Source organism: Myotis lucifugus, unplaced genomic scaffold, assembly GCF_000147115.1.
Source record: "Myotis lucifugus unplaced genomic scaffold, Myoluc2.0 scaffold_136, whole genome shotgun sequence".
Lineage (NCBI taxonomy): Eukaryota > Metazoa > Chordata > Mammalia > Chiroptera > Vespertilionidae > Myotis > Myotis lucifugus.
The window spans coordinates 1619224-1646729 of record NW_005871184.1 but is presented as its reverse complement, the minus strand read 5'-3'; the positions used below and the strand labels follow the sequence as shown (position 1 = coordinate 1646729).

General features: G+C 38.5%; 1 protein-coding gene across 7 annotated transcripts in view; it reads right to left on the bottom strand.

Moving 5' to 3' along the window:
- Nucleotides 1-27506, bottom strand: part of ANKRD17 (ankyrin repeat domain 17) — a 183143-nt gene that overhangs the window by 128853 nt on the left and 26784 nt on the right. The window contains exon 1 of one of the 7 annotated variants that reach the window (XM_006094390.3): nt 13523-13699. The exons of the other annotated variants lie outside the window; for them this stretch is intronic. Within the exon in view, the coding sequence (XP_006094452.1) occupies nt 13523-13576 (54 nt within the window). The 5' untranslated portion in view covers nt 13577-13699. Of the gene's footprint in view, nt 1-13522; nt 13700-27506 lie in introns of those variants that run through there. 7 annotated transcript variants of the gene reach the window in all.

Genomic DNA, 27506 nt, shown 5'->3' with positions numbered 1-27506 from the left:
GACACATTGCTTTAAATTCTCTGATACAGTCCTAAAGAGCAAGTGGCTCTAAATTTTGTATCTATACTGAAATTAATGTACTGGTTGGGCATAAGTATTTTTTTAAAAAATATATATTTTATTGATTTTTTACAGAGAGGAAGGGAGAGGGATAGAGAGTTAGAAACATTGATGAGAGAGAAACATTGATCAGCTGCCTCCTGCACACTCCCTACTAGGGATGTGCCCACAACCGAGGTACATGCCCTTGACCTGAATCGAACCTAGGACCCTTCAGTCCATAGACCGACGCTCTATCCACTGAGCCAAACCGGTTACGGCTAGGATTTTTAAAAAATATATTTTTATTGATTTCAGAGAGGAATGGAGATGGAGAGATAGAAACATCAATGATGAGAGAGAATCATTGATCAGCTGCTTCTTGCACGCCCCCCTACTAGGGGGTTCAAGCCAGCAACCTGGTTCATAGGTCAATGCTCAACCACTGAACCACGGTGGCTGGCCTGGGCAAAAGGATTTTTAAAAGCTCCCTAGGTAATACTAATGCAAGACCAAGGTTAAACCAATGCTTAAAAGATAAAAATTAATAGCTGTATCATGAAAGTAGTTTATTATATGAAGATAAAAATAACTTCTCTTAATTAAAAGGCATTTAGTCATTTTAACTATTAGATTGGTTTATATTAAAAAATAATCCATTTTATAAGTCACATAAAAGACATGAAAACTTTTCTCATGCTATTTCTTAGTTATTAAACAAACACATCAGAATACCTCAAATGTACTCAGCACTATGCTAAGCACTGATGGATAAAACTGGATTCCTGTACTCTTGTATCCACCTATACCTTTTAGGTGTCCCCAACTCAACCACCACTATCATCACTTTCTCCTTTCCCTCAGGGGTTGCACTGGATCAGAGTACAACTGCAATGACAAATACAAATATACCTTTTGGGGACAATGTTCAGATTTAACTACAGATTTGTTGATGTTTTTACTCAAGGATTATTTATAGGGCTTAGTAAATCCTAAAAAAGAAATTAATTCTGTAAAGAACAGATATCCCAGAATATAAAAGTTATGATGTCAATAGTTAATCTGCTTAAATAGTGGCAGGGAGTTAAAAAAAAAATCCTATCACATCATGTTTTACAATATAAAATAAATGCTAGCAAGACTGAATTAAAAACGTAACAGATTAATATTATCTGATTTCCAGAAGGGAAAGATTTTTCCAAGTATAAAAGAAGAGAAAATAATCACAAAGAAAAAGACATGCTCATATAAAAGTATTCTAAAAAACACCTTTAAAAAAGGATATATAAAATCAGAAAAAAATTTTTTATCACATTTGACTAAGATTCACATCAATACATATTCTCTCTAAAAAAAAATGGCCAAAGGATATTTAAAAAACATTTTTGTAACAGAAAAACTGGAAATAATCCAGATATCCAATAATGTAAATGTACATTGTTATTATTCAAGATAAAATAGTGTGCAATCACCAGAAAAGTTATTTTCAAAAACATAAATGAAATAGAAAAAGTTCAAAACATAAATATGCTTCAAAACATAGTAAGTTAAGACATCAAATTCTCAAGCCTAGTAAAAATATTTTAGATGTGAGCATAAAGACTGGGATACAAATATTAAAACATTCATGTTTTTCCTTCATGCTTCAAAATCTTTACAATAAATATGTATTCATGTAATTAACAGAAAAAGTTTCAAAATCAATATCCTTTGAGCTAGAAATCTACTAGAATTTTTTTTAAATCCAGAGAAAACACAGAAAAATACTCAATGCAGTATCCTATATAATAAAAGCCTCATATGCAAATTGTCCTCTCGCCCATGAGTTTGACTGAGTTCGACTGCTCGCTATGACGTGCGCTGACCACCAGAGGGTGGTGCAGAACGTGGCAGGCATCGGCAACGTGGTGCTGGAAGTGGGCGGCAGTGGAGGTGCTGCCAGCCCCAATGGGCCCCGACAAAAGCGGGACCACGGCGCGACGGTGGAGCAGGTGACCAGGTGGCACCAGGCCAAGGCAGGTGTGAGCGGGGGTCCAATTGCCCACCAAATGCCCCATAGATGGCGACCAGCAGCAGTGGCAGGGGGTGGGGCCGCTGCCCGTCTCCCAGGCACTGAGGGAGCTGTGCAGGGGCCCAATGACTCAGGTGGAGGGGTGTGCATGGGGGCCCAAGGGCCCAGGTGCTGCCCAGGGCCGAGAGGTCAGCTGGAACCTGTCCTTCCACACCAGACGCTTACACTTCGATTGCCAGCCAGGCCTAGGAACCACACCCATGCTCAAATTTCATGCACTGGGCCTCTAGTTATTTATAATAGCAAAAGAAAAAAGAAAAATTAATCTGACATATTTAAATAAATATTTCCACCAAATATTAAATGATACAGAAAATATAAATGTGTGAGGGGAAAACATTAATATATATAATATGGTCCCAATGTTTAAAATGAGCATATGTCTGTATTTGCATAAAGAATGGACTGAAAGAAAAATACCAAAATATAGCATCATTCATTTTAACTTTCTTTGAACCACTCTGCATTTTCCAAGTTTTCTATGAGAGTATACAATTTAAAAAGTTTTCCATCCCTTCCCTACAGAGTTAAAAATAGAGTGATTGCCATTAATAATAACCTAAGACATTTTATTTTAAATTGCTTCGAAATTCATTCACTCCTCTAAACATAGCCAAGAGCAATTTTTGAAAAAAATCACTAAATATGTTTAGGCCTCCTTAAATTAAAATGCACCATAAAACATAAGTATATTAGATGCTGCTATACAAACATGGTATACTTTCAAAAGTTAACATTGACAGTCATCTGTAGTAGGAGCATCTGCAATGGAACTGCATGATACTGTATAAGCTGAGTACATACTGCATGTACATGATATGAAATGACTTTATAACTAAAAAGATAAGAGCTCTTTTTAGCTCTATTAGCTATGTGGAACTCTATTAGCTATGAAAAATATTTCATTGCAATTTACCACAACTTAGTCTATTTTCCCGCTATATTTGGTCAAACATTTTACCCCTACATCCTTGGCAGGACCAGACCAAATGATTTCCCGGGCCTTATAAGGTTTGTGGGCTGGACTTCCCCACCCCTTGTTTGGTCATGACAAAGTAACTGGTACTTAACTAGGCTTCCTGTCTCTTTACAAACAATGAATAACAGGCAAAACAGGTATTTGATAACACAACTCAAAAGAAACAAGACATAAACCCTACTACTTCCCCATCCGCATGCCATATCCAGCAGTATTTGAGGAAAACATAGCCGAGAAGTGAAGTCTTACTTGTTCAGGAGATGAAGAAAGCTAAAATCTGTGGGCCACAATACTGGAGGGAAGAACTGGGAAAAGAACTAATAGGGAACTATAGGATAAACAACTATCTGGAGTTCCTACAGGGTTGGGATGTATGTATGGAGATCAAATCAGCCAGAGAAGAGGGATTACACTTGAGAGTATTTGTAGAGAATCCAGAAAGGCCACATATAAGAGTAGGCAGCCCTAACCGGTTTGGCTCAGTGGATAGAGCATCGGCCTGCGGACTCAAGGGTCCCGGGTTCGATTCCGGTCAAAGGCATGTACCTTGGTTGCGGGCACATCCCCAGTGGGGAGTGTGCAGGAGGCAGCTGATCGATGTTTCTCTCTCATCGATGTTTCTAACTCTCTATCCCTCTCCCGACTTCCTCTCAACTGGTTGACTCCTGCAAGAGTTTTGACAAGGAGCGGAGCGCGAACCCCAAACCCAGGTACATGCCCTTGAGCAGGAATCAAACCCGCCACCCTCTGGTGCGTAGGTCGATGCTCTAACCACTTAGCAACACCAGCCACGGGGGACCTGAAACTCCTTTAAAACATGGTCAAAGATTTAAAGAAAAATGTGAACATAATATAGACAGAAATGAAAACTATAAAAATGAAGCATCAAATAGAATTTTCATAGTTGAAAAAATATAGTCTTTGGTACCAAAAACTTACTGGATGGCACTGCAGAAAACCAGTGAACCTGAGACAGAACACAGAAATTATGTGAACAGAAGCACAGAGAGCAGAGACAGAAAAAAATGTCCAGAGGCAACATTACCTTTAAAAGAAAATAACATCGAGTGTAACTGTAATCCCAGGAAGAGAGTAGGTGAAAAGTAGAAAAAATATTTGAAGAAATAATGCCTGAAAATTCTCAAAATTAAACAAAAAAATATAAACTCGAAAATCCAATAAACTCAACAAACTTCACACAGGATAATCCCTAAGAAAATTATACCAAGGCATGTCACAATAAAACTACTGAAAATCAGTAATAAAAATATCTTTAAAAAGCCAGAAGGGGAAAAAAGACACTATGTACAAAAGAAGAAAAGTAAGAATAATTGCTGCCTTCTCATCAAAAGGAATGAAAACCAGCAGACATGGGTTAGATTCCCATTCCAGGGCATATATCTGGGTTGCAGGTTCAGGGTGGCGAGGCGCGTATGGGAGGCAACCAATCATTTTATCTCTCTCACTTCAATTATTTCTCTGTCTCTCTCTCCATCCCTCCCTCTCTTTCAAAAATCAATGGAAAAATATCCTCGTGTGAGGATTAACAAAAAACAAGCATTTACTGTGTTTGAGATACAATGTTAAGTCACTGAAGACACCAAGAAGAATAAAACTATTCACAGCAGATCATACAATAACACTAAAAGCTCAAGACAATGAAAAAAGAATCCCATTAAATATAATCTAGAAAATCACAAAAATCAATGTCAACATAATTCAGCATTCTCCCTTACCTATCACTTTATGAAAGATATATTCTTTGTAATTCATAAAATGTAAAATGATGATCCACCTGACAAGATTTATTAAATGACACATGGAAGGTTTAATGTTAATATTTTGGTTCTTTAAATGGGTACAGTCTTATAGAAGGGAAACCTTTCTATCTACTGTTATTTCCATTTAAACAATAGGAAACTCAGAAAAATATTTTTATAAGATAAAATATTATACAAATGTGATAAAATATTAAAAAGGAAAAATTTCCAATATGTGTAAACATTTAAAACACCAGCACATGTTTTTAGAAAATCTTAAATAGTATTTCCTTATAAAATACAAGAATTTAGAAACTGTATTTCTCAAATCTGCTTAACATTTCACACAAATATATGTTAGTCTTTGTTATGATGACAGGGCATAAACTACAAATGCAGACATGTGACAAGGACTAGGAAAGTGAACAAATTCAAGGTTAGAACCAGCTAAGAATAAACACTAGTTAGATGAATGCAGTCAACAAATGAGGTCTGTGTTAGGCTGGTCACAATATCCAAACATTAAGTAAAGGATCAGGATCTGGACAATCTACAGCAGGAAAAATAAATCAAACTGAACTCAGCAGCAGGTATCAAAACTCAGAGAAAGAGGCTAAATGATAAAAAGTTAGAGATTAAACAAGGAATTCAGGCAACAGAAAACACCAACAAGCAGTTTAACACTAATCTCAACAGTTGCTTAGAAATAGGACTTGGGAAGGGTTAGTATTTGAAAAATGGAAAGAGATGTGCAGATGTTTACTGACATTTCTTTTCCTATAAAAAAACAAGATTTCCATGCCAATCTCAAATTATGGCAAAAAAATATAATATAAATATACAGGGTATATAAATATAAGTACAAAAAGAAGGTACAGATTTTAAACAATTCAATTTTGCTACCAACCAAAAGAATTTGCAACAGCTTATTTAGTCTTTAAATAACCAAGATATACATTAGAACCTTTTTTTAAAAAATACATTTTATTGATTTTTTACAGAGAAGAAGGGAGAGAGATAGAGAGCTAGAAACATCGATGAGAGAGAAACATCGATCAGCTGCCTCCTGCACACCTCCCACTGGGTATGTGCCCGCAACCAAGGTACGTGCCCTTGACCGGAATCGAACCCGGGACCCTTCAGTCCACAGGCCGACGCTCTATCCACTGAGCCAAACCGGTCAGGGCCATTATTAGAATCTTATTGTTCATTTTTATAGACAATAGAAAAGATAACTAGTCTCAGAGGAAAAAAAACACACCTTGATTTATGAAAACCACTGGGCACCTGTGATAGTATACTGAAAAGAAACAGGATTCAAATTCCTTCACAAAGTTTTTCCCACTTCTTAAACCTGCTATGCTGTAGTTGAAGGATAGAAATCATGGCGATCCCCAAGACTTTCAGAGGATCTATGAGGTCAAAACACTTTTATAATCCTACAATGCCATTTGTCCATTTCACTGTGTTTACATTTATACTAATGAAACAAAAGTAATGGTGGATAAAACTGCTGGCCCACTTAATACAAATCATGACACCGATCATCACATTCTTCTCTGCCATGCACTCATAATTAAAAGAAAAAAAGGGGTGAAACGGCTAGTTCCATTATGAAGTAGTAAAAAATACGAATTTTTACATTTTTAATGATGAGCATGACTTTTTAATATTCTCTGTAACAAAATAAAAAAATTTCTACTGTATACCTAAGTATGTAGTTATCGCAACAAAAACACTTGTGTGAATGTGAGCTAAACCAGTAGCTTTTCCTGATGGAATATAATTTTTACTCAAGACAGAGTTCAGACTTACTTGGCAGACATTTTTTTGAAAATGAATGAAGTGAGCCTGTCATTTCAAGTAAACAACTCTTTGTCATCTGTGATAAAATTTCATTGGGCATTTAAATGGGTATTAAAATTATTTGTCATCCCAATGAAAATCAAATAAACACTAAAAAGTAAATGTTTATCAACAGAATTAGATAGGATATATGATTGTATTTTATGTGCTTTTAAATAAACTATCAATGGAAAACAAAATTAAAAATTTGGCAAACATATATGACACTGTGAATGTGACATCTTCCCAGTTTTTCACTTTTCTAAGGAGATCAGTGGTGATATTAGCAAATATGCTTTTTAAAAAAATATTGTAGAATAAAATGCAACAGTATTGGAAACTCAGTAAGTAAACCAGTATTTTCCAAATGACCACTGTATGATGTTAGAAAATTGCCCTAGCCAGTTTGGCTCAGCGGTCAGAGCATTGGCCTGTGGACTGAAGGGACGCGGGTTCAATTCTGGTCTAGGGCATGTACCTCAGTGGCAGGCTCAATTTCTGGCCCCGGTATGGGCACATGTGGGAGGCAAACATTGTCTCTCTTGCATCACCAATTTTGTCATGATCAAGTCACTTCACATCAGAATAAGTTCTTAGGTCAAGCGTCAGAACAAAGGCCCCTAACAATTCAGAACCAGGAAAAGTGCTTATGTTGTTGCACGTATATGCAGATAATAGATGAACTTTCCTAATTCATTCTCTACAACATGCATTAACCACTGAACTATGATGAATTAATGTGGGACTAGTGGCATTTGGACAAACTGGCCTTTACTCTCATATAACAGCAATAGATTAATTCATAGATGTTTAGTTACACTACCTTTTAAAAGCCATTTGAAGCCTTCATAATCCACTAAAATAGTCTTCTTTACAGGGATTATTAGCTATCATAAGTGTCTTCTAATACTTTTCCCACTTCCCCCTAAAGTTGGAGTATAAAATTAATGTTACAACTTCTACCCCTCCCTCCAGGATAAACTTCACTTTCAAATAAGAGTACATATTCATAATGCATACTATAGCAGGAACATGAATATGTGTATGGAGAAAATATGTAAGCATATATGTGAGTGTATTGTATGTATATGTACATATACACATATATTCTGTATACTGATTTAAATGTTAATAGAAAAATCTTTAAGGATGAAAAGGTAAAAATGGGATCCAGAAAAACTTCTAGATAGCCCAATATTCATGATAATACATATTTAAAAATATAAGCATAAAAAATATAGCCTAAAGGTGCTTAGATAAAGAAAAATATCTGTCTGTTGATAAATTCAGAATGCTGAAAATATGGGTTTCCAAATCTTCAAATAAACAAATGAAGTAAAATATTAGTATTCATATACATATCTGTAGGCATCCTGAATTCAAGAATGTTTCATTACCAATGGTAGACATTTTGTCTTCTGAACTTTTACCTTCGTGAAGCAAAATTCAATCTCATTGAATCTGAAGTGCCTAGAACATTGAAGGTATTTAATTAAGTATTGGAGTGAAGTTTTTAACATTCAATATACCCAACATATCTGACCTTTCCAAAACCTTTTAATAAATTTAAAATGTTATTTATATCAATCAAATAATTTATACATTACCTAACTTTTCTGTCTCTAGATCAATATATACACTTATGTACAAAGAGGTGCTCTAACTCTTCCTAGTGAAAAATATCACCTTGGTTATACTAAATTTAGGATTTTAACATTAGAAATCCAGATTTACTGACATAATATATAATGTATATTATCTAAGCTAATATATTTTATAGAATAAAAATAAATATAGCAAGTATCTGTCAAAAGAGTCTATTTCAGGGAGATTTTATATCATTACTGAAAGTAACTTTATACTATCACTAAAATAATAGCAAGAGGATTTTCCGTTTGAACTAGAATGCACTACTTATCATTAGCCCATAATATTTGACAAATAAAAAAGAAGCAACAACATTCACATGACTCTTTCAATCTAATCTATAGATATAAAAGGCTAATATGCTAAGTGTCCATCTGGGTAATGACCTCACATAGCAATGCCCAGCTTACTCTCCCTAGCGACTGGCCTCCTTGCAGTTTCTTCAGCCCAGGAACACGACTTGCTTTATAGTCAGGTGGAAACATTTTATACTTTAACCAAATGTCTGTGAAGCATTTTCCTGTGCCTCATCTCATTTGATCCTCACAGAAGTCCTGGAGTAGGTAGATAGGAGACTTGGTGGAATCTTTTTTTTTTTTTCATTAGCCAGAAAACGGAGATTTAGAGAGCTTAGAAACTTGACCCGACTGAAAAGAAGAAATGGTTGACCCTGAGAATGACTTCAGGTTTTCTCACTGCGCAGAATATAGGCAAACACTGCTGCAGTTAAATATTTTACCCTTTGTTCTCCCTGCATGATCTACAATAATAATCTGCTTCATGTTGACATTTACTGCTGTGTTGCTGACAATTACTAAAAAGAGAAGTTGGGGTGCTTCACTGGGATGGAAAATGTTTAGCTAAATCAGAAAGCAGGTCTAATTAAGCAAGTTTATTCTATATATATAAAAGGCTCAGTTGACTTGTGCATGCGCAATACATATAAAGCTCTCACTGGCACCAGTCGCACACGTGTGTTTCGATCTGTCATTGTCGATCGTGAATTTGGTTGACACTTCTATTATAGAGAAAGGGCAAATAGCAATATTAAAATATTTCTTTTAATTAATTTTCTTTCACTGTGCACGAATTTGTGCACCAGGCCACTAGTTAAAAAATAAAAACCATCTGGTGTCAAGACATGGTTCCATAATAAACCAAAAAGGATTCAACCAAACCCTCCACCCACAGTATCTCTTACACAGCAACCATGAAGATTTGAGACTTTTATAATCTATTAGAGGCCCGGTGCACAAAATTCGTGCACTCGGGGGGAGTCCCTCAGCCCAGCCTGCACCCTCTCACAGTCCAGGAGCACTCAGGGGATGTCCAACTGCCAGCTTAGGCTCGCTCCCCGGGGACATCCTTAGCACTGCTCTGGAGGTGGGAGAGGCTTCTGCCACCACTGCTACGCTCGCCAGCCATGAGCCCGGCTTCTGGCTGAGAGGCGCTCCCCCTGTGGGAGCACACTGACCACCAGGGGGCAGCTCCTGCGTTGAGTGTCTGCCCCCTAGTGGTCAGTGCATGTCACAGAGACTGGTCAACCAGTTGACTGTCTGGCCCCTGGTGGTCAGTGCACGTCATAGTGATTGATCGACCAGTCAACTGTCTGCCCCCTGATGTTCAGTGCATGTCATAGCAAGTGGTTGAGCAGCCTTAGCATATCATTAGCATATTATGCTTTGATTGGTTGAACGGCCAACCGGATGACCAGACAATTAGCATCTTAGTCTTTTATTATATAGGATATTACAACCTGTAAAATCAAGTACAGATGAAGTCAGAAACCCTTCCTTCAACTGACAAAGGAACAAAACTGGGCATGAGAGTTGTCACTCTTAATTGTAAATATTTTTATTTTCATAAAAATTGCTCCCTTTTAAAGCAAACATGTTATCAAATGTTATACCCTGAACAAAGCATTCTGAATTTAAAAAACAGAAATATTTGTGACAATTTCTCATTTCTAAGACAACTCTTACAGAAACTACTAAAACCAGTGAAATTGTAAATAAAACTAAAATATAAAATAATTATGTTTCAAAATAACCTCTCATGTTCCATGTATTCTTTTAAAATAACTTACATATATATATAAACTTCATGTTTATATACACAGCACTTCATTACACAAACTTGGAATACACACACACACAGTTTGGAGGACTTCCTCTTCTTTTGATCTCTCTGAAGTACTAAGGTCCATCATTATATATGACTTAAAGGAAAAGTATCAAAATTCTAAAATTATAATGTCTCAGCAATATAAGAAAACAGATATATAAGCAGGCTCACGTCCCTTTTCTATCATTTGTATTTGACTACTTCCTTCAGTACTAGTTAAGGTTAACAAAAGGAACAGAAACACTTTGACTACTTTGCTTTGGGGGGAAAATTTACTGACTGATTTGGATAACTTAAGTAACCAAGTTTTTCTATTTAACCCATTACCTTGGTATACCTGAGAAGCAATGATGTAAGTTAAAATCAATCTCTTCCAGTTTTAAAAACTTTAGACACTTACAATATTTTACCTAAGTTTTTGAAGATCATTTAAAATTTCAAATTAAATGATGCTAAATAAATAATCACCATAAACCATAGCATTATGCACTGTATTCACTGATGATTCTGATTTAAGAACTAAGCTACTCTGGAAGACAGAAAAAAATAGAAGGGTTCCAATGTTTAATGTAAATAAGCAGAAATCTACATAAAAGTTCATATGTTCAATAAAATCACAAAGATGAAAATTAAGGTAACAAACTTAAAATAGTTCAATATCAGGTACAATAATATAATTGTCACTGTGATATAAGAGGAACTTCATTATTCATTATTGACATCTGTATAAGGAGTTAATCCTTTAAACAAATAATAATTTTCTGGAAAGCTCGTTGTGTAATTGTATCTTTTCACTTGCAATATGAGCTACTTTAGAAAATGGTACTTAGCTTCACAGAGTTATTAGCAAGTTTATCCTCTTTGAACTTTTTTTAACTTTTCTTTAAGTATGTTTTTATTGATTTCAGAGAGAGGAAGGGAGAGGGAGAGAGAAAAACATGAATGATGAGAGAGAATCATCAATCGGCTGCATCCTCCACAACCCCTACCAAGGATCAAGCCCACAACCTGGGCATGTGCCCTGAAAGGGAATAGAACCATGACCTCCTGATTTACAGGTCAATGCTCAACTACTGAGCCACACAGGCCAAGTTAAACTTTTATTTTTAGCATTAGGTCATTATAAATACTTATAACTTTAGGAATAAAAGCATACTTTATTAATACTTGAAAAATTTTTACATCTGGCCTACCAGTATGGAAAAATCCTCAGTTAAATCAAGTAATATTAAATAAAGAGAAAACTACTCAGTATGTTTTAATGCAACAGGTATATAGGAACCAAATTAAGAGATTAAAAATTAGAACAAATAATTAAAATGACAGGCTATTTTAATAACTACTAAGATAGAACAAATTAGGTATGGTAAAATCTTAATATGATATTAAACAATTTCAGTGGAAATCATAAAAAGAAAATTTCTAAGATACCATTGAAAAACCTATACTTAAGGCACAAAGCTATGCTTGTCGGTTTTCCTAGAAAATAAATAACACTTTCAAAATCTGTTATATACTGTAATTTTTAATGGCCAAAAAAGTCAAATAGATCTATTAAAATCTATTAAGTACACTTTTTTAAAATCCAAAGCAAAATTTTAAAAAGCAAATGAAAATGTACCACTAGAAACTCATAATCCATTAGACTTGTTTAAACTCAACCATTAAAGTCATGTGACCACTCCTGTTTACTTAAGTTTCTTAATAAAAGTATATATACTACTGTTTCTAAGTAGATAATTCACCATACCAGAATTTTTTTTAAGGAAACTCACTAACAGTATTTTAAAAAAAAAGAAAAAAAGGAAATAATGGAAATTAACCAGAGGATTTAAAACTCAGACAATAAGCTCTTAGGAGAGAAATAAGGAATATGTATGTTGGCAGGTGTGTCTGCAAGAAGCTAGATAATACAATGGAATCAGTTTTCATTCTGCAGAACAACCATGAGGCTTGCTGCAATGTCAGCTCCAAGCACACACTGAGGGACTCCAGAAAATGCTCATTGATCATGCAGCACTTTATAATGCGCACAGGCTTTTTTCTCCTGCTAACCCTGCCTAGCTTCCTTTTGCAGTTTATTCTCTCAAGCCCTCGCCCTCTAATCAAATCACTTCCTGAACATAGGGAAATATTTAATAAATTATCTTAACAGTTTGAATATTAGGAATACCATTTACCATCATGAGACCTCTTTATCGGACTTAGCCAATCTTTTCTTAATGAGGGGGCGGGGGGGGGGGGGGACCCTACAAGGTATAGATAAGAAAATGGGTTTTAAATATCTATACCTACAAATACAAATGTTTGACAATATACTACACATCCAAGGCCAAAACCAATTATAGTTTCACTTTGACACGTATTTCTTTGAATTGATTTTACTCAAATAGGTTCTTATAAAATTGATACAACTAGGGAAAAGAGAAAACATAATTCAAAATTCTTATAACTCAAAATGTAGGTCTTACTGGGAGTTCTGAAGCTTTAGTGCCTTACATTTTAGGATCCTTTACTTTTTATTTACTAATTTATTTTATAATACTCAAAGTCACATGAAAAATCTAGAACTAGATTGATATACATATATGCTTATTTTCACCCACAAAACTAAAATAACCAGCAGTTTTTAATAGTTAACTGCAAGCAGAGCTTTAGGCTTAGATATGTAAATGAATTCTAAGACATATGATACTAAACCTACTCAAAGCTTCTTTTCAGACCCCACCTTTTAATGAGTTAATCTAAAGGTCACCACCACAAGCACAGGCTTTTATTAAGTCCGAGGCCTGCTCTCTTTTTTTAAATTTCTTATCAAAAATATATCTCACAATTTATGAAACATGAAGTTTTAACAAAACAATTCTAAACTTGTTTAGTAAACACATGAATCAGATTGCCACATTCTCACACGGAGTAAGGTCTGACTGTATCTTGCTTTTATGCCCTGCCTCTCTTTGCTCTCTCCTCTAATCTATTCATCTGAAAAATAATTCCGTCAGATAGATTTCTTTGTTTAGATTTCAACTTTCATTTCATTTACAAATCTAGCCCTACCTCAAGAATGTCTTCTAGAACATATGCTTCCATTTCAGCCGCTGTCTCCACCATGTTTTATCAAACTGCCATGTTTCTTACTGCACTATGATTAGATCATTGCCAGCAGGAACACTCCTCTGTGTCAGCAAGGGAACAGGAAATGGAATGTTCTATTACATGCCTAAAGCAGCTTAGCTGTTCACTAGCCAGGCATCTACCAAAAGAGCAGGGGGTGACTCACTGTGTATTTTTTAAAGATACAGACGCTCTATTCCAAAGCAAACTTCTGGCAAGTAATTTTAACAGACAAAACTGATAAAGTCTCTCATTTTATCATTTGAAAAATTAAAATCTTAAAATTCCAAAAAAGACATCATTATATATATATATTTTTTTAAAAGCTATTTAACACGCCTGGCTTCCTGGTTGAACAAAAGAGATTGAAGTGGGTTACGTAGTAATTTGTCCTTAGTAAAGCCTTGTAGTAAAATTAATGGCTGTATTAAATACTCAAAGGAGGCAAGGTAATACCAAATTAGGAATTTACTACATCAGACAAATGCATTATGTAACATATATACTGCAGGTGTTCACATGAGGGTGTCAAAATAATTATCTTAATGTAAATGTTTTTTAAATGATAAACTGGTTTGCTATAAACTAATCTATTTGAAAATATCTAAGAGAATGAGATTAACATTCAACTAATTTACAATTACTAAAGCAAGACATAACACATGGTTATATTCATTTTCTAGAAGTGCGTTTAACTTCATTTAATAACCAAAGACATGCTCCCCCCCACATCATAAATATTACAAGAGACTAAAATATTTCAGATAACCAAAATTCAGAAACATTGAATATGGACATTCAAGAGCAAATAAAGTGAGTGAGTGAAGTAGAGCCAATTTATATTACATTCATTATTGTAACTGCTCCTCAGTTTAGTAAAGTTTGTTACTTTTTCAAATTTCTTCCCTATGTAATCTGAAACATGAAAAAATTCAATAAGAATGATGTTTTATGCTCTTATGGGCATTAATAAAATAACCCTGCACTTGTAAGAGTGCCACATAAACAACTGAATTTTAATGTGCAGATTAACCAATCTAATTTTAATTCTAAAGTGAAGAGTTCTTCTGGTCTAAAATTTCCCAAACACACACACACACACACACACACACACACACACACACGCACGCACGCACGCGCACGCGAGGGGATGGGGGGGAGGCAAAGGAAAAAATAATTTTTAAAACTACAGAAAAAAATTACACACGCGCGCGCGCGCGCGGGGGGGCGGGGAGGAAAAGGAAAAAATAATTTTTAAAACTACAGAAAAAAATTAGAGGGAGCTATTAACACATACGGCCAAGTCTATGCTGAGAAAGATGATATGAATGACATTGCCAATAATGCCTTCCCCAAAGTAACACCGTATTTTAATAGAAAGAGATCTTATAGTTCTCTTGGGCCTCAATTTATTAATCTGTAAAATGAGGTAACATTCATTCAACATGAAATATGTACTGTTTATCAGAACCTGTTCAAGGTACAGTAAATAAGACATAATTTCTTTTACAGGTTTATATGAAGATCAAATGAGATAAATACTCAGTTTCTGATATTAGGAGGCACCTGTACTGTCAGGCAATATGTGTTTTATTTTGTTTTTAAATATATTTTTATTGATTTGAGAGAGAAAGGAAGGGAGAAAAATAGAGAGATAGAAACATTGCTGAGAAGCATCAATCAGCTGCCTCCTGCATGCCCCGCTACTAGGGATCAAGCCTGCAGCCTCAACATGTGCCCTGACCATGGTTCATAGGTAGACTGACACTCAACCACTGAGCCATACTGGCTAGGCAGGCAATATGTATATTTTTTCATAAATGTTATTTAACCCTTACAATAACCCTAAATGATAACTTAAAAGAATAACATTAATAGTTACATTTTGCTTACTATATGCCACATGCCATTGTATTAACTCATTTAATACTCACAACTACCCTAAAAGAAAGGAAGGTACTATTATTATTATCTCTATGCTACATATACAGAAACTGAGGCACAGAGAGGTTAAGTAACTTACCCAACTTAGTCCTGAGCTAATTAAATTGAGAAGCTAACATTTGAATCCAAGCCGTTGGTTCCAGAGTCCGTCCATCTGCTATACTTCCTCCAGGTGATATTATCCCTATTTTACAGAGGAGGAAATCTAGTCTCAGACAGTACACACAGTTATATGGCAGAGTTGGGATTTACCCAAAAACAATTTGACTCCAAAGCTGTGTGAAATTAATGGAAAACAAATGACATTAAAAATGTTTTCCTTCGGACTATATATAATGCTTATGTGTGGGTATGTCTGGCATTTGGAATGTTCTCAAACAAAATAATTTCCAATGTAATGACCTAGCTTACAAAGAATTAGCAAACTGGCTTTTACTATTTCCTGCCTTCCAGGTCAATTATTTTTATGCTTCAAATAAACTGCTTCATCCTTAGACTAAGAGAAGTCATCAATAAAGTTTCTCTTTTCTTAAACCTTCCTCTAACATAAACAAGCAAAGATAGGTTTGAGTTCAAAGAATTCTCATGTTGGAGCAATCATTTCCCATAAGCCAAAAGTAGGTTTTCCAATGTTATATGACAAGAAACCCAGCACACTAGGCTCAAGTCAATCAAACCACTCACTCTCGCCTTCCCTTCTGTTCTAGGATCATTAAGGATGCTTATATTTTCTGACATTTACTGTTAAGTTTCTTTCTTTCTTTCTTTTTTACCAATAAATATGTAATTATGGCTTTTCTACAGAATTATAGGTGTTTATATACCATCTGCCATCTCTTTCCCTTATCAGAGCAGAAGCTTGATGAAAGTAGGCAACACTTTGTTAACCTATGTATATAGGCAGTAGTCTCTGACACAGGCCAGGAACTTAAGTATTTATTGAATAAATGACAAATGTATGAATAAAGGAATCATTTGATATCCAGTAATCTATCCTAATTCCTTTTAAATTATTTTATGAGAATAATTTCCAATGACAAAAACATTTTTTCTGTGACTACTACCTATAGGTCACAATAAGAAATAGTCAATATAAGCAGAATTTATATTTCAGAATTTTGTAATTCTTTGTTATACAACAAATTAAGTATTTCCTCTTAATTTTATTTTCTGGTCCTTTTTGTTAATATGATGACCTATGCCACAGCATAAGATACTATGGGTACATGGATGTGAAAGAAGATTCATATACTTCTGCCTTAAAACCCTACATTTTGGCCCAGCTGGTGTTGCTCAGGGGTTGAGCCTCAATCTATGAACTTGGAGGTCGAGGTTCGATTCCAGGTTAGGACACAAGCCCAGCGGGCTCGATCCCCAATAAGGGGTGTGAAGGAGGCAGCTGATCAATGATTCTCTCTCATCATTGATGTTCTCTCTCTCTCCCTCTCCCTTCCTCTCTGAACTAAAAAACAAAAACAAAAAAAGACCTTACATTTTAAAAGTGAGCCACCTTCCATTTCATTTGCAGACCAAAATAACCTGTTTTTCCATTTGCCTAAAATGGATTTCAGTGTTACAAGATCTTTTATTTTTGCTGATGGAAAAGCATTAAAGGTAAATAGTTAACACTAACAGTTACTCAAATACAAACCAATCCTATATAATCAAAGGGTAATACAGTAGGTCCTCGGGTTACGTCGTAACGCGATTTTCGCCACAAGTTGGAACCCACCTACATAAGCACCTACGTCACTCACATGGAGCACATACACAGCAGTAATGAAGTGAAACAGTAAAAAAAATTTAAAAGAAAGATAACAATTCCTGACTTTTATTTGTGGTAAGTAAATAATAAAAAAACATAAAGCATATTTGTACATACATCAAAATGATGGAACTTTTTTTTTATAAATACTGTAAATGGGAGAGGAATGTCTGACCCCCGGGAACAGGCCTAAGCCAGCAGGTGGATATCCCCTGAGGGGTCTTGGACTGAAGAGGGCAGAGGCTGGGCTGAGGAACCCCCCCCCCCAGGGCACGAATTTTCATGCACCGGGCCTCTAGTACATCTATAATAATAAAAGTGTAATATGCAAATCAACCAAACGGCAGAACAGCGGAATGACCATTCGACGACCATGCTATGACACCCACTGGTGCCAGGCCAGCCAAGGCAGGTGAGATGCAATTGGTTGGGGGCTCGGCCATAGTCCCATGATCACCCTGCAGAGGGAAGCCCAGGCCACCGGCTGGTGGGGCGATCGATCAATCAGGGGGCTCCATGATCACCTCAAAGAGGGAGGCCCAGGCCACAGCCAGTGGGGCAATCGATCAATCAGGGGCTCCATGATTGCCCCAAAGAGGGAGGCCCAGGCCACTTACTGGTGGGCTGCGGCGGGGTGGGCACGATCTCCCTCTGTGGGGGCGATCGATTGTGGAGCCCTGGCCGGGTGGGCAGGGCCTACCTCTTTGGGGCAATTGATGGCGGAGCCCCACAATCGATGGGCCCACAGAGGGAGGCCCAGGCTACCCTCGTTGTGGTGCTGCAGCAGGTGGGCAGGGACTCTCTCTGCGGGGGCGATCAATTGTGGGGCCCTGGCTGGGTGGGCGGGGCCTACCTCTTTGGGGCGAACAATGGCAGGGCTTCCCGAGTGCACGAATTTCGTGCACCAAACCTCTAGTATATAAATAACTTAAATCATAAAAGAAAATATTAAAATAAGAAGATTCAAATGTCCAAACTGAAGAGAAAAGCCTGTTATAAAAAAGGAGGGGAAAGGACAGAAAAAGCTCGATAAAGGAATCCTCTAAAATTTACTACTTTATTTAGGACCAGCACAGGGTTTTTGAACAAGGAACAAGAAAAACTAAACACACACACACAAACAGAAATGTATTAACAAGCAAGCATCCCTATTTTGTAAGATTTAACATTTTGTTGATGTTTATTCCTCCACATAAAACTTTTATAGTCAAAACTTCTTGTAAAAGAGTTCTGTTCCCATCAATTTTTTTTCAATTTAGGGAAGGACAAGACTTTTCAAAATCTACATTTTCAAACAAGGACAGATAATTGGTCGTAGGAAAAATGTAATGATTTCACCTACCTACATAAAAACAAAGTCTGAACCCACTTCACCTCTCAAACAAAATGTATGAAATATAGTCATTACTTTATAGTATCTATTTTTCTCTTTTTACTCTGTAAATTATATTTTAGAAGAAATACGAAACCCGACTGTAAAACAGCCTGGACGAAATATAAATGAGATAGAGATATTAAAGGGTTAAACAAAAATTGAATTAAAAGGCTAATAAAATCTGGTCAAATTTCTGAAAGCCCATACATTTACTAAACAACACTATCTCCAAGATTTTACCTTTTATTTCTCCTGAATCAATCATGCCATAACATGATTGAGGGCTCTAAATACATGCCTAATGTAGCACAGTAATATTCTTTCATTACCTCCACAGTAATTATGGTTTTTATCTATAAAGTAATACATTCTCCTGAAAAAATTATACAGGGAATAGTAACCCAACTTCTCACACTGCTAAAAGACAATACTAATTAGTATATTCTTCCAGAAATACCCTACATATACAAAGCATATCTTAGTGTAAATTGTTTTTATACAAATGGAAGCATATTAAGCATATTTCTCTGGATCCCCATTTTTAAAATTTAATACTCCATAATTGCCTCAAATCCGCACATGTACATTAGATCTCTTTGAGTTTGACAGATGCTTAAATTTTCACTGAAGAGTTGTACTACAATTTATTTCATCAGTTCCCCACCTGATGGGCACTTGTGTTGCTTCTAACATTTCATAATGCTGAATTGAACAGGGCCTAATGAAAGGGGACACATACCTTGCCCATGCCTCAATATTACTTACTGTATAGTAAATTTCTTGATGGGTATATGTATTTAAAATGTTATTAAATTATCCTCTAAACAGCTTGAACTAATGTATACTCTGACAGTAAAGAAAAAAGACTGCCTGCTTCCCTAAAAATATTAAGTATTAATGATACAATTCTATTTAAAAACCCAGCTCAGGAAACAGCATCAGTTTTAAAACATGTATCTAGACTAATTTTTAGCTCCTCATCATTTCCATTTTTCAAGAAATCTCAAGTGAAAGTTGACCTCCTCTCACCTTTTAACCCACAAAAAATCACATAAATTCATTCTCTGACAGATTAAGAACTTCATTTTTTTTTTTTAAGCCACAATGCAGACTCTATGTATACGTATGTGGGTGGAGAAGAGAGAATAAGAAGACAAATGGTATGTCCTTAAAAAAAAAAAAATCTACTTCTGCTAAAATAAAATTCCAGTTGGGTTTAATGGGTTTTTTAATTTAAGTGTAAATTTTAAAGTTTTTGCCAGAATATAGCATTCTAAAGATCGAGAATTCTTTGGGTATATTCTCATTAAAGTAAATAAAATATTGTATTGTTGGGTATACTGACTTGCTTATCTTCCACATTTATTTCATACTATTCATTTTTAAAGTATAAAACTCTAAAGTAATCCTTCCAAAATCAAATGTATACTAAGAGGACAGGTACACATAAGCAGTGTTTATTAACATAAAGATCTCTAAACAGTTTCTAGATATATATCCCAGGTCTAATTTTGATAATATTTAAAAACAATGATTAAACTTTCACCAGAACCTTCTAAATCAATGATAACAGTTGGACACTCTTTTAGATACCTGTAGGAATAACTAAAAGACTTAGGTAACAAAGAATTAACAATATATAAAACTATAACTTCATAAATAAAATAATACAGAGGCCATCACATAGTATATTCTTATTTTTTTTCCATCACGTAGTATATTCTAAATGTGAGGTTAGGTGTGAATCCATAATAATAAAAGGGTAATATGCTAATTAGACCAGACGGACGTCCTTCCTGATGAAGCCAGGCCCAGAGGGAAGCCAGCCCGGGTCCCAGGTGCCTGCCGGCGGCCGGAGAAGGGAAGCAGCCTCGGTCCTGGGTGCCTGCTGGTGGCCAGAGGAGGAAAGCCCGGGTCCCAGGTGCCACAAGGAAGCCGGTGCCAGCAGCCCAGTTCCCAGTGCCAGAGGAAAGCTGGTGCCGGCAGTCGGGGGAAGGAAGGCCTACTCTTGCACAAATTTTCATGCATCAGGCCTCTAGTTATTTTATAATAATTTACTTAATTGCTTAAAATTTTTCTCAAGGCTAGCATTATTATAAGCCCTAGTAAACTCTTTTATAAAGATCATTATTTTTTTTAATATATTTTATTGATTTTTTACAGATAGGAAGGGAGAGAGATAGAGAGTTAGAAACATCGATGAGAGAGAAACATTGATCAGCTGCCTCCTGCACATCCCCCACCAGGGATGTGCCCGCAACCAAGGTACATGCCCTTGACCAGAATCGAACCTGGGACCCTTCAGTCCGCAGGCCGACGCTCTATCCACTGAGCCAAATCGGCTAGGGCTTTAAAGATCATTATTATTTTTGATCATTCATTTATAATACAAACTAAGGGCCCAGTGCACAAATTCATGCACCTTGAAAGGAACTGCGGGCCATGTGGCTGCAGTGTGCACAGGGGCAGGTCTCAGTCCATCCTCTGCGCCCCTACCTGGCCCCTCCCGCCACGGCCCCTGGTCCCCTGTCAGCAGCCCCGCTCCCGCTGCTGCTGCTCCCACGCGCTGATGGCACTGGCCTCGTTTGCACCCGCTGATGGCACCGAGCAATTGGGGCTGGCGCCAGGCGCCGGCAGCAGGTGCAAGTGGGGCCGGCACTAGCAGCAGGTGCGAGTGCCGGGAGGGACCGTGGCGCACAGGAGCAAAGAATTTTCAGTGACCACCAGAAGCTCATCCCGATGACAGTGACCAGCGCCCCACCTTGGTCTGGTGCCCCCTGCTCACCTACTCCACCATCCTGCCACGGCCGATGCCAACCATGTTCCGCACACACACCCTGGTCATCAGCACACATCATAGCAACCAGTTGTTCAGTTGCTCCGCCAATCGGTCTATTTGCATATTAGGGTTTTATATATATAGATAGTTACTGAGTGCTTACTAGGTTACAGGCTTTATACTATACAATGGATACAGAATGGCAAATAAAATCAGTACATCTCAAAGAGTCTATAATCTAGAAAAATTTGATCCTGATTCTAGACAAAGTTTAATACCAAAATTTTCAATAATTTTTCTTCTTCTCTGATTTATAGACCTTTTCACTTTCCTATAATCCAACTAATAAATAAAACCTGAAACTCCACTTGAACAATACAGAAATATTATATTTAAACAAAATATTTCATCCAAATGTGTCCTATGTACAAAATGCAACACAAGCACAGTATTGTCCAAATGTAAGTAACATACCAAGCAAAGTAAGAAATAAAGCAGTTTCCCTAACTTTTCACATCTCCAATAATAGTTGTGCCTACTGGACATTTGCATTTGTCATCTCCACCCATGAACTCATTCTTTTTCCCAGTATTTCACAATAGGTTCTACATATACAAATTGGTAAGATATACTTATTGTTTTTAGATCATATTCACCCCTTAAATCTGTCTGTATTGTACATTTTCAAAAAAAAACAACTACACATATAATAGAAATTAATTATTTTAATGTTTTTGGTTTTACCTTAAATAGGCTATATATATTGATAGGATAGCATTCTCCATTTGGTCAGCAATGCATTAACTGTCTTCTGCTCCAAAGCAACAAGCTATCTACAAACAAATACACCACACATACCCATAGCCTCCTCACCTGCTATACGCCTCACACACGCACAATGGTGGAGAATGAAGGGGCTGGGAATAAAATACAAATTACAAGAGCCTGGACAGTATGGCTCAATGGTTGAGCATCTACCCATGAACCAGAAGGTAATGGTTCAATTCCTGGTCAGAGTAGATGGCCCAGGTTTCAGCTTGATCCCCAGTAGGGGGCATGCAGGAGGCAGCAGATCAATGATTCTTTCTCCTCACTGATGTTTCTATCCTCTCTTTCTCTCTCTCTCCCTCTCCCCCCCCCTTCCTCTCTGAAATAAATAAAAACATATTTTAAAAAATACAAATTATAAGAAAACACTTCCACCACCCTTTTGAAGGACAACTGTCCTACCCTAGGGGACTAAAAAAAGAAGATCCAGGAAACTCACTTAAGATAGCACCAAAGGCATAGAGAATAATCAGGATACAAAAACTATCCAAGTAACCTTGGATGCTGTTACTGGCTTTCCTCTTGTTCCTTCATGGTCTGGGTTTGCTGGTAACAGCTACAATTAGTCTGGTCTCTCAAAATGCCTGTTACCACTATACTATTTCTAGCTTAATTTATTTATACCAAATCTTGAATGGTTTGCCTGAACCAAAGACTACTCTTTCAAACCAATAATTGCATCTCCTAAGAAATATATTACATTAAATTGTATCTATCTTCCAAGGTCTAGGCCTAAAATTACAAAATGGGATACCATTCCCTTCCACTAATCTAATCCTGACCATGTAGAGCAGCGGTTCTCAACCTGTGGGTCGCCAACCTGTGGGTCACGACCCCTTTGGGGTTCAAACAACCCTTTCACAGGGGTCGCCTAAGACCATCGGAAAACACATATATAATTACATATTGTTTTTGTGATTAATCACTATGCTTTAATTATGTTCAATTTGTAACAATGAAAATACATCCTGCATATCAGATATTTACATTATGATTCATAACAGTAGCAAAATTACAGTTATGAAGTAGCAAGGAAAATAATTTTATGGTTGGGGGTCACCAGAACATGAGGAACTGTATTAAAGGGTTGCGGCATTAGGAAGGTTGAGAACCACTGACATAGAGGATCTTGAAGGGTCTTCACATGAAAAGAATCTCAGAGCACAACTGTAACATTCCAATATTCCCAAGGTAGATATACAGAGAGGACTCCCACACAACGCTCACATAATTTTTTCATTCAATATAAGTGTGAACTACCTCTTTGGTTATCATGTGGATATCTCACAACACAGCTACGTTAGAAACAATGTTGCCATTAGCTTCAACTTCCCACCTAACTCCCACCCTGGCCCAAATTTCGGATACCCAGTGTTACTACCAAATCTCCAACAAAAACTAACACAATGTAAAAAAAACTGAAGGCAATATCTACTAACTTTGATGTGTGTAATTGATCTCACTAGTATGCTTTATGAAATAAAATTTAACCCATATTCATATACTAGTATTTCAATTCCTCTATCACCCATTTCTTGTCACAATCAATAATTTTTTTAGAAAGCCTATTGACTCCCATCCTCTTCAAATACATATAGCCATGTCTCTCAGTGAAGGTAGTTAATATTGTTTAAAGGGTAGGCCACTGAATAATCTATCTATCTATATATATAAAAGCCTAATATGCAAAGTGTCCCCTCCGGAGTTTGACCGACCAGGAGTTCGATTGCTCGCTATGACGTGAGCTGACCACCAGGGGGCGGCACAGAACGAAAGAAGGCTGGCAGCCACTAGGGACCCTACCCATGCATGAATTTCATGCACTGGGCCTCTAGTCTACACTAATAAAAGAGAAACATGGTAATTAGCATACGACCGCTACCCTTCCCATTGGCTAATCAGCATATCCTTATGCAAATTAACTGTCAGCCAAGATGGCGACCGGCAGCCATGCACTGAAGCGAACGGGGAGGCTTGCTTGCTCCAGTGACAGTGGACTCCAACGTTCCCCGCCTGACTTGCCGGCCTCTCAGCTGCAACTCTAAGCAACTATGTACTATGTTGCAAATAAGAAGCTAAACAAAACCCCAGAAACCGGCTTTCAGTCAGCCGGGCTTCAGCCAGCCGGACTGCAACATTGTATCAAATACAGAAGGAAAAACAAAGGCCAGAAACCGGCTTTCAGCAGCTGAGGCCTCAGAGCTAAAGCTGGCCCAGAATAAAAAAAAATAAAAATAAAAAAAGGAGGGGGTGGGAGCTTTAGTCACCCGCCAGCCGGAAAACGGCCCTCAGCCCCTCACCCAGACTGGCCAGGCACCCCAGTGGGGACCCCCACCCTGATCCAGGACACCCTTCAGGGCAAACCAGCCGGCCCCCACCCGTGCACCAGGCCTCTATTCTATATAGCAAAAGGGTAATATGCCGCCCGGCACCAGGATCAGCGGAGCAGCGAGGCCTCCCGGCACCGGGATCAGCATGACAGGGGGCAGCGCCCAAACCCGCTGATCGCCCGGCGGCTCTGTGACAGGGGAAGGCGCCCCCAACCCCCTGATCAGCCCTGCTCTGTGCCTGATAGGGGGGAGCTCCCCAACCCCCTGATCGCCCTGCAGCTCTGTGTTTGACAGGGTGCGGCGCCCCAACCCCCTGATCGGCCCTGCTCTGTGTGTGACAGGGTGAGGCGCCCCAACCCCCCCTCCCCCGCTCTGTGTGTGACAGGGTAGAGCCATAACCTCCCCATTGGCCCTGCCCTGAGTATGACAGGGTGCAGCGCCCCAACCCCCTGATCCGCCCTGCTCTGTGTGTGACAGGGGGCGGTGCCCAAACTCCCCTATCAGCCCTACTCTGTGAGTGACAGGGGGGAGCTCCTCAACCCCCTGATCGGCCCTGCTCTGTGCATGACAGGGGGGAGCTCCTCAACCCCCTGATGGGCCCTGCTCTGTGCGTGACAAGGGGGAGCTCCCCAACCCCCTGATCGACCCTGCTCAGTGTGTGACAGGGGGCAGCGCCCCAACCCCCTGATCAGCCCTGCTCTATGCGTGACAGGGGGTGGCGCCGCAACCTCCCCATCGACCCTGCCTTGAGTGTGACAGGGGGCGGCGCCCCAACCCCCCAATCAGCCCTAACCTGAGCGTGACTGAGGGTGGCATTGCAACCTCCCGATCCGCCCTGCTCTGTGCATGACGGGGCGGCGCCCCAACTCCCCAATCGGCCCTGCTCTGAGCCCCACCAGGGGCTGCACCTAGGGATTGGGCCTGCCCTCTGCCACCCAGGAGTGGGCCTAAGCCAGCAGGTCGTTATCTCCCGAGGGGTCCCAGACTGTGAGAGGGCACAGGCCGGGCTGAGGGACCTCCCTCCCCTCCAGAGTGCACAAATTTTTGTGCACCGGGTCTCTAGTATATAATAAAAGCCTAATATGCAAATCAACCAAACGGCAGAACGACCAATCACTATGACATGCACTGACCACCAGGGGGAAGATGCTCAATGCAGGAGCTGCCCCCAGCCTGCAGGCCCCGGGCCAGCCAAGGCGGTTGCCAGTGGGGGCTCCCAATCGCCCCACTAGTAGCCCCACAGAACGAGGTGACCAGTGGCAGCGGTGGGAGGCGGAGCTGGCGAGCGGGCGGCACCAGGCTGGCCAAGGCAGGTGGCAGCGGGGGCCCCCAATCGCCCCGCCGGTCGTCCCACAGAGGGAGGCAACCGGTGGCAGTGGCAAGGGGCGGGGCTGGCGAGCGGGTTGCCCCACCAGTTGCCCCATAGATTGGCCCTGATTGCTGGCCAGGCCTAGGGACACTACCCCTGCACAAATTCTGTGCACCGGGCCTCTAGTCTACATATTTAAAAGGCTAATAGTCAAAGTGTCCCCTTGGGAGTTCGACCGGGAGACTGGGAGTTTGATTGCTCACTATGACGTGCGCTGACCACCAGGGGGCAGCGCAGAACATGGCAGGTGACCAGCAACGACGACGATGCTGAGGGAGCAAGGGAAGGAGGAGGCAGAGAGGCGGGGAACCTGATTGGCCCTGATCGCTGGCCAGGCCTAGAGACCCTACCCATGAACGAATTTTGTCCACCGGGCCTCTAGTAGCTTATAAAGTGCTTAAAAGCGTATCTGACCTGCCAAACATCATTTTATAGTTAATAATTTGTTCTAGTATGCTTGAGGAAACCATCTCCCTCTTATACGAATTCCACAATTTCCAGTAAAATGCTTAAAGTAGTTCTCATAATTAACTTATTTTAAAGGTAGCCATTTGTATAACTTGATTTTTTTAGCACTCCAGCTTGCTTAAAAAACTACAATTTAAGTAGAATTATTATAGTATACCTAGGTCATAGGATCTTTTCCAGTTTACATTTTCAATACTTAAAGGTGTATCACAAAATATATTTTAAAAAATCAAATCTAAAAACATACAATTAGAAGTCTGCTTCCCAAACAATTCTGTTTCTGATGCAACAATCCTAAAACTAAGTTTCCAAAAAACATTTTACCTATGTAAAGCATAAACAGGATGCCAATCTGCCTTTAAATTGAAGTAGCATAAAAATAAAATTATTTCATTCAACAAATATTGTCTGGCTAGGGCCATAGTATCAGTTTTTAAAAAAATGTTATTGATTTTAGAGTGTCGAGAGATAGAAACATCAGTGAGAGAAACATCAACCAGCTGCCTCCTGCACACCCAGCACTGGGGAATCAAGCCTAAAACCTAGGCATGTGCCCTGACCGGAATCCAACCTATGATGCTCAATCCATTGAGCCACACCAGCCGGGCTCAGCTCCTTCTTTAAAAGAATTTAAAAGATCATTTCTCTTTCCATCTTCTTCCTTCAAGTTCTTCCAGTAGACACACCCAGCCTCCAGTATTTGTGGCTCTTATTAACCACATCACTTCCTCCTTATGGATAAGCCAGGCTTCAAACCCAGGGCTTTAATACATCAAGAGAAAATATCATCTTATTTAGAGGCACTGGCAGGAGGACGGACTCAGAATTTTCCCATATATCAAAATTTTTAACAATAAACTTTAAAAGAAAGAATCATGGAAAGGATTCAGGAATTGACATACCAAATCAAGAATCTAAGCCAATCAAGAAATAATTATGCATACTACATATAAGTAGTCACACATATCCTATGCAACTTTCCAATTTCTGGAAAAGGTTGCTAAGAACTCAGTCATTTAATTTCCCTACATTCCCTCTCTGGTAATAACTGGGGATTTCCTTTTTATCC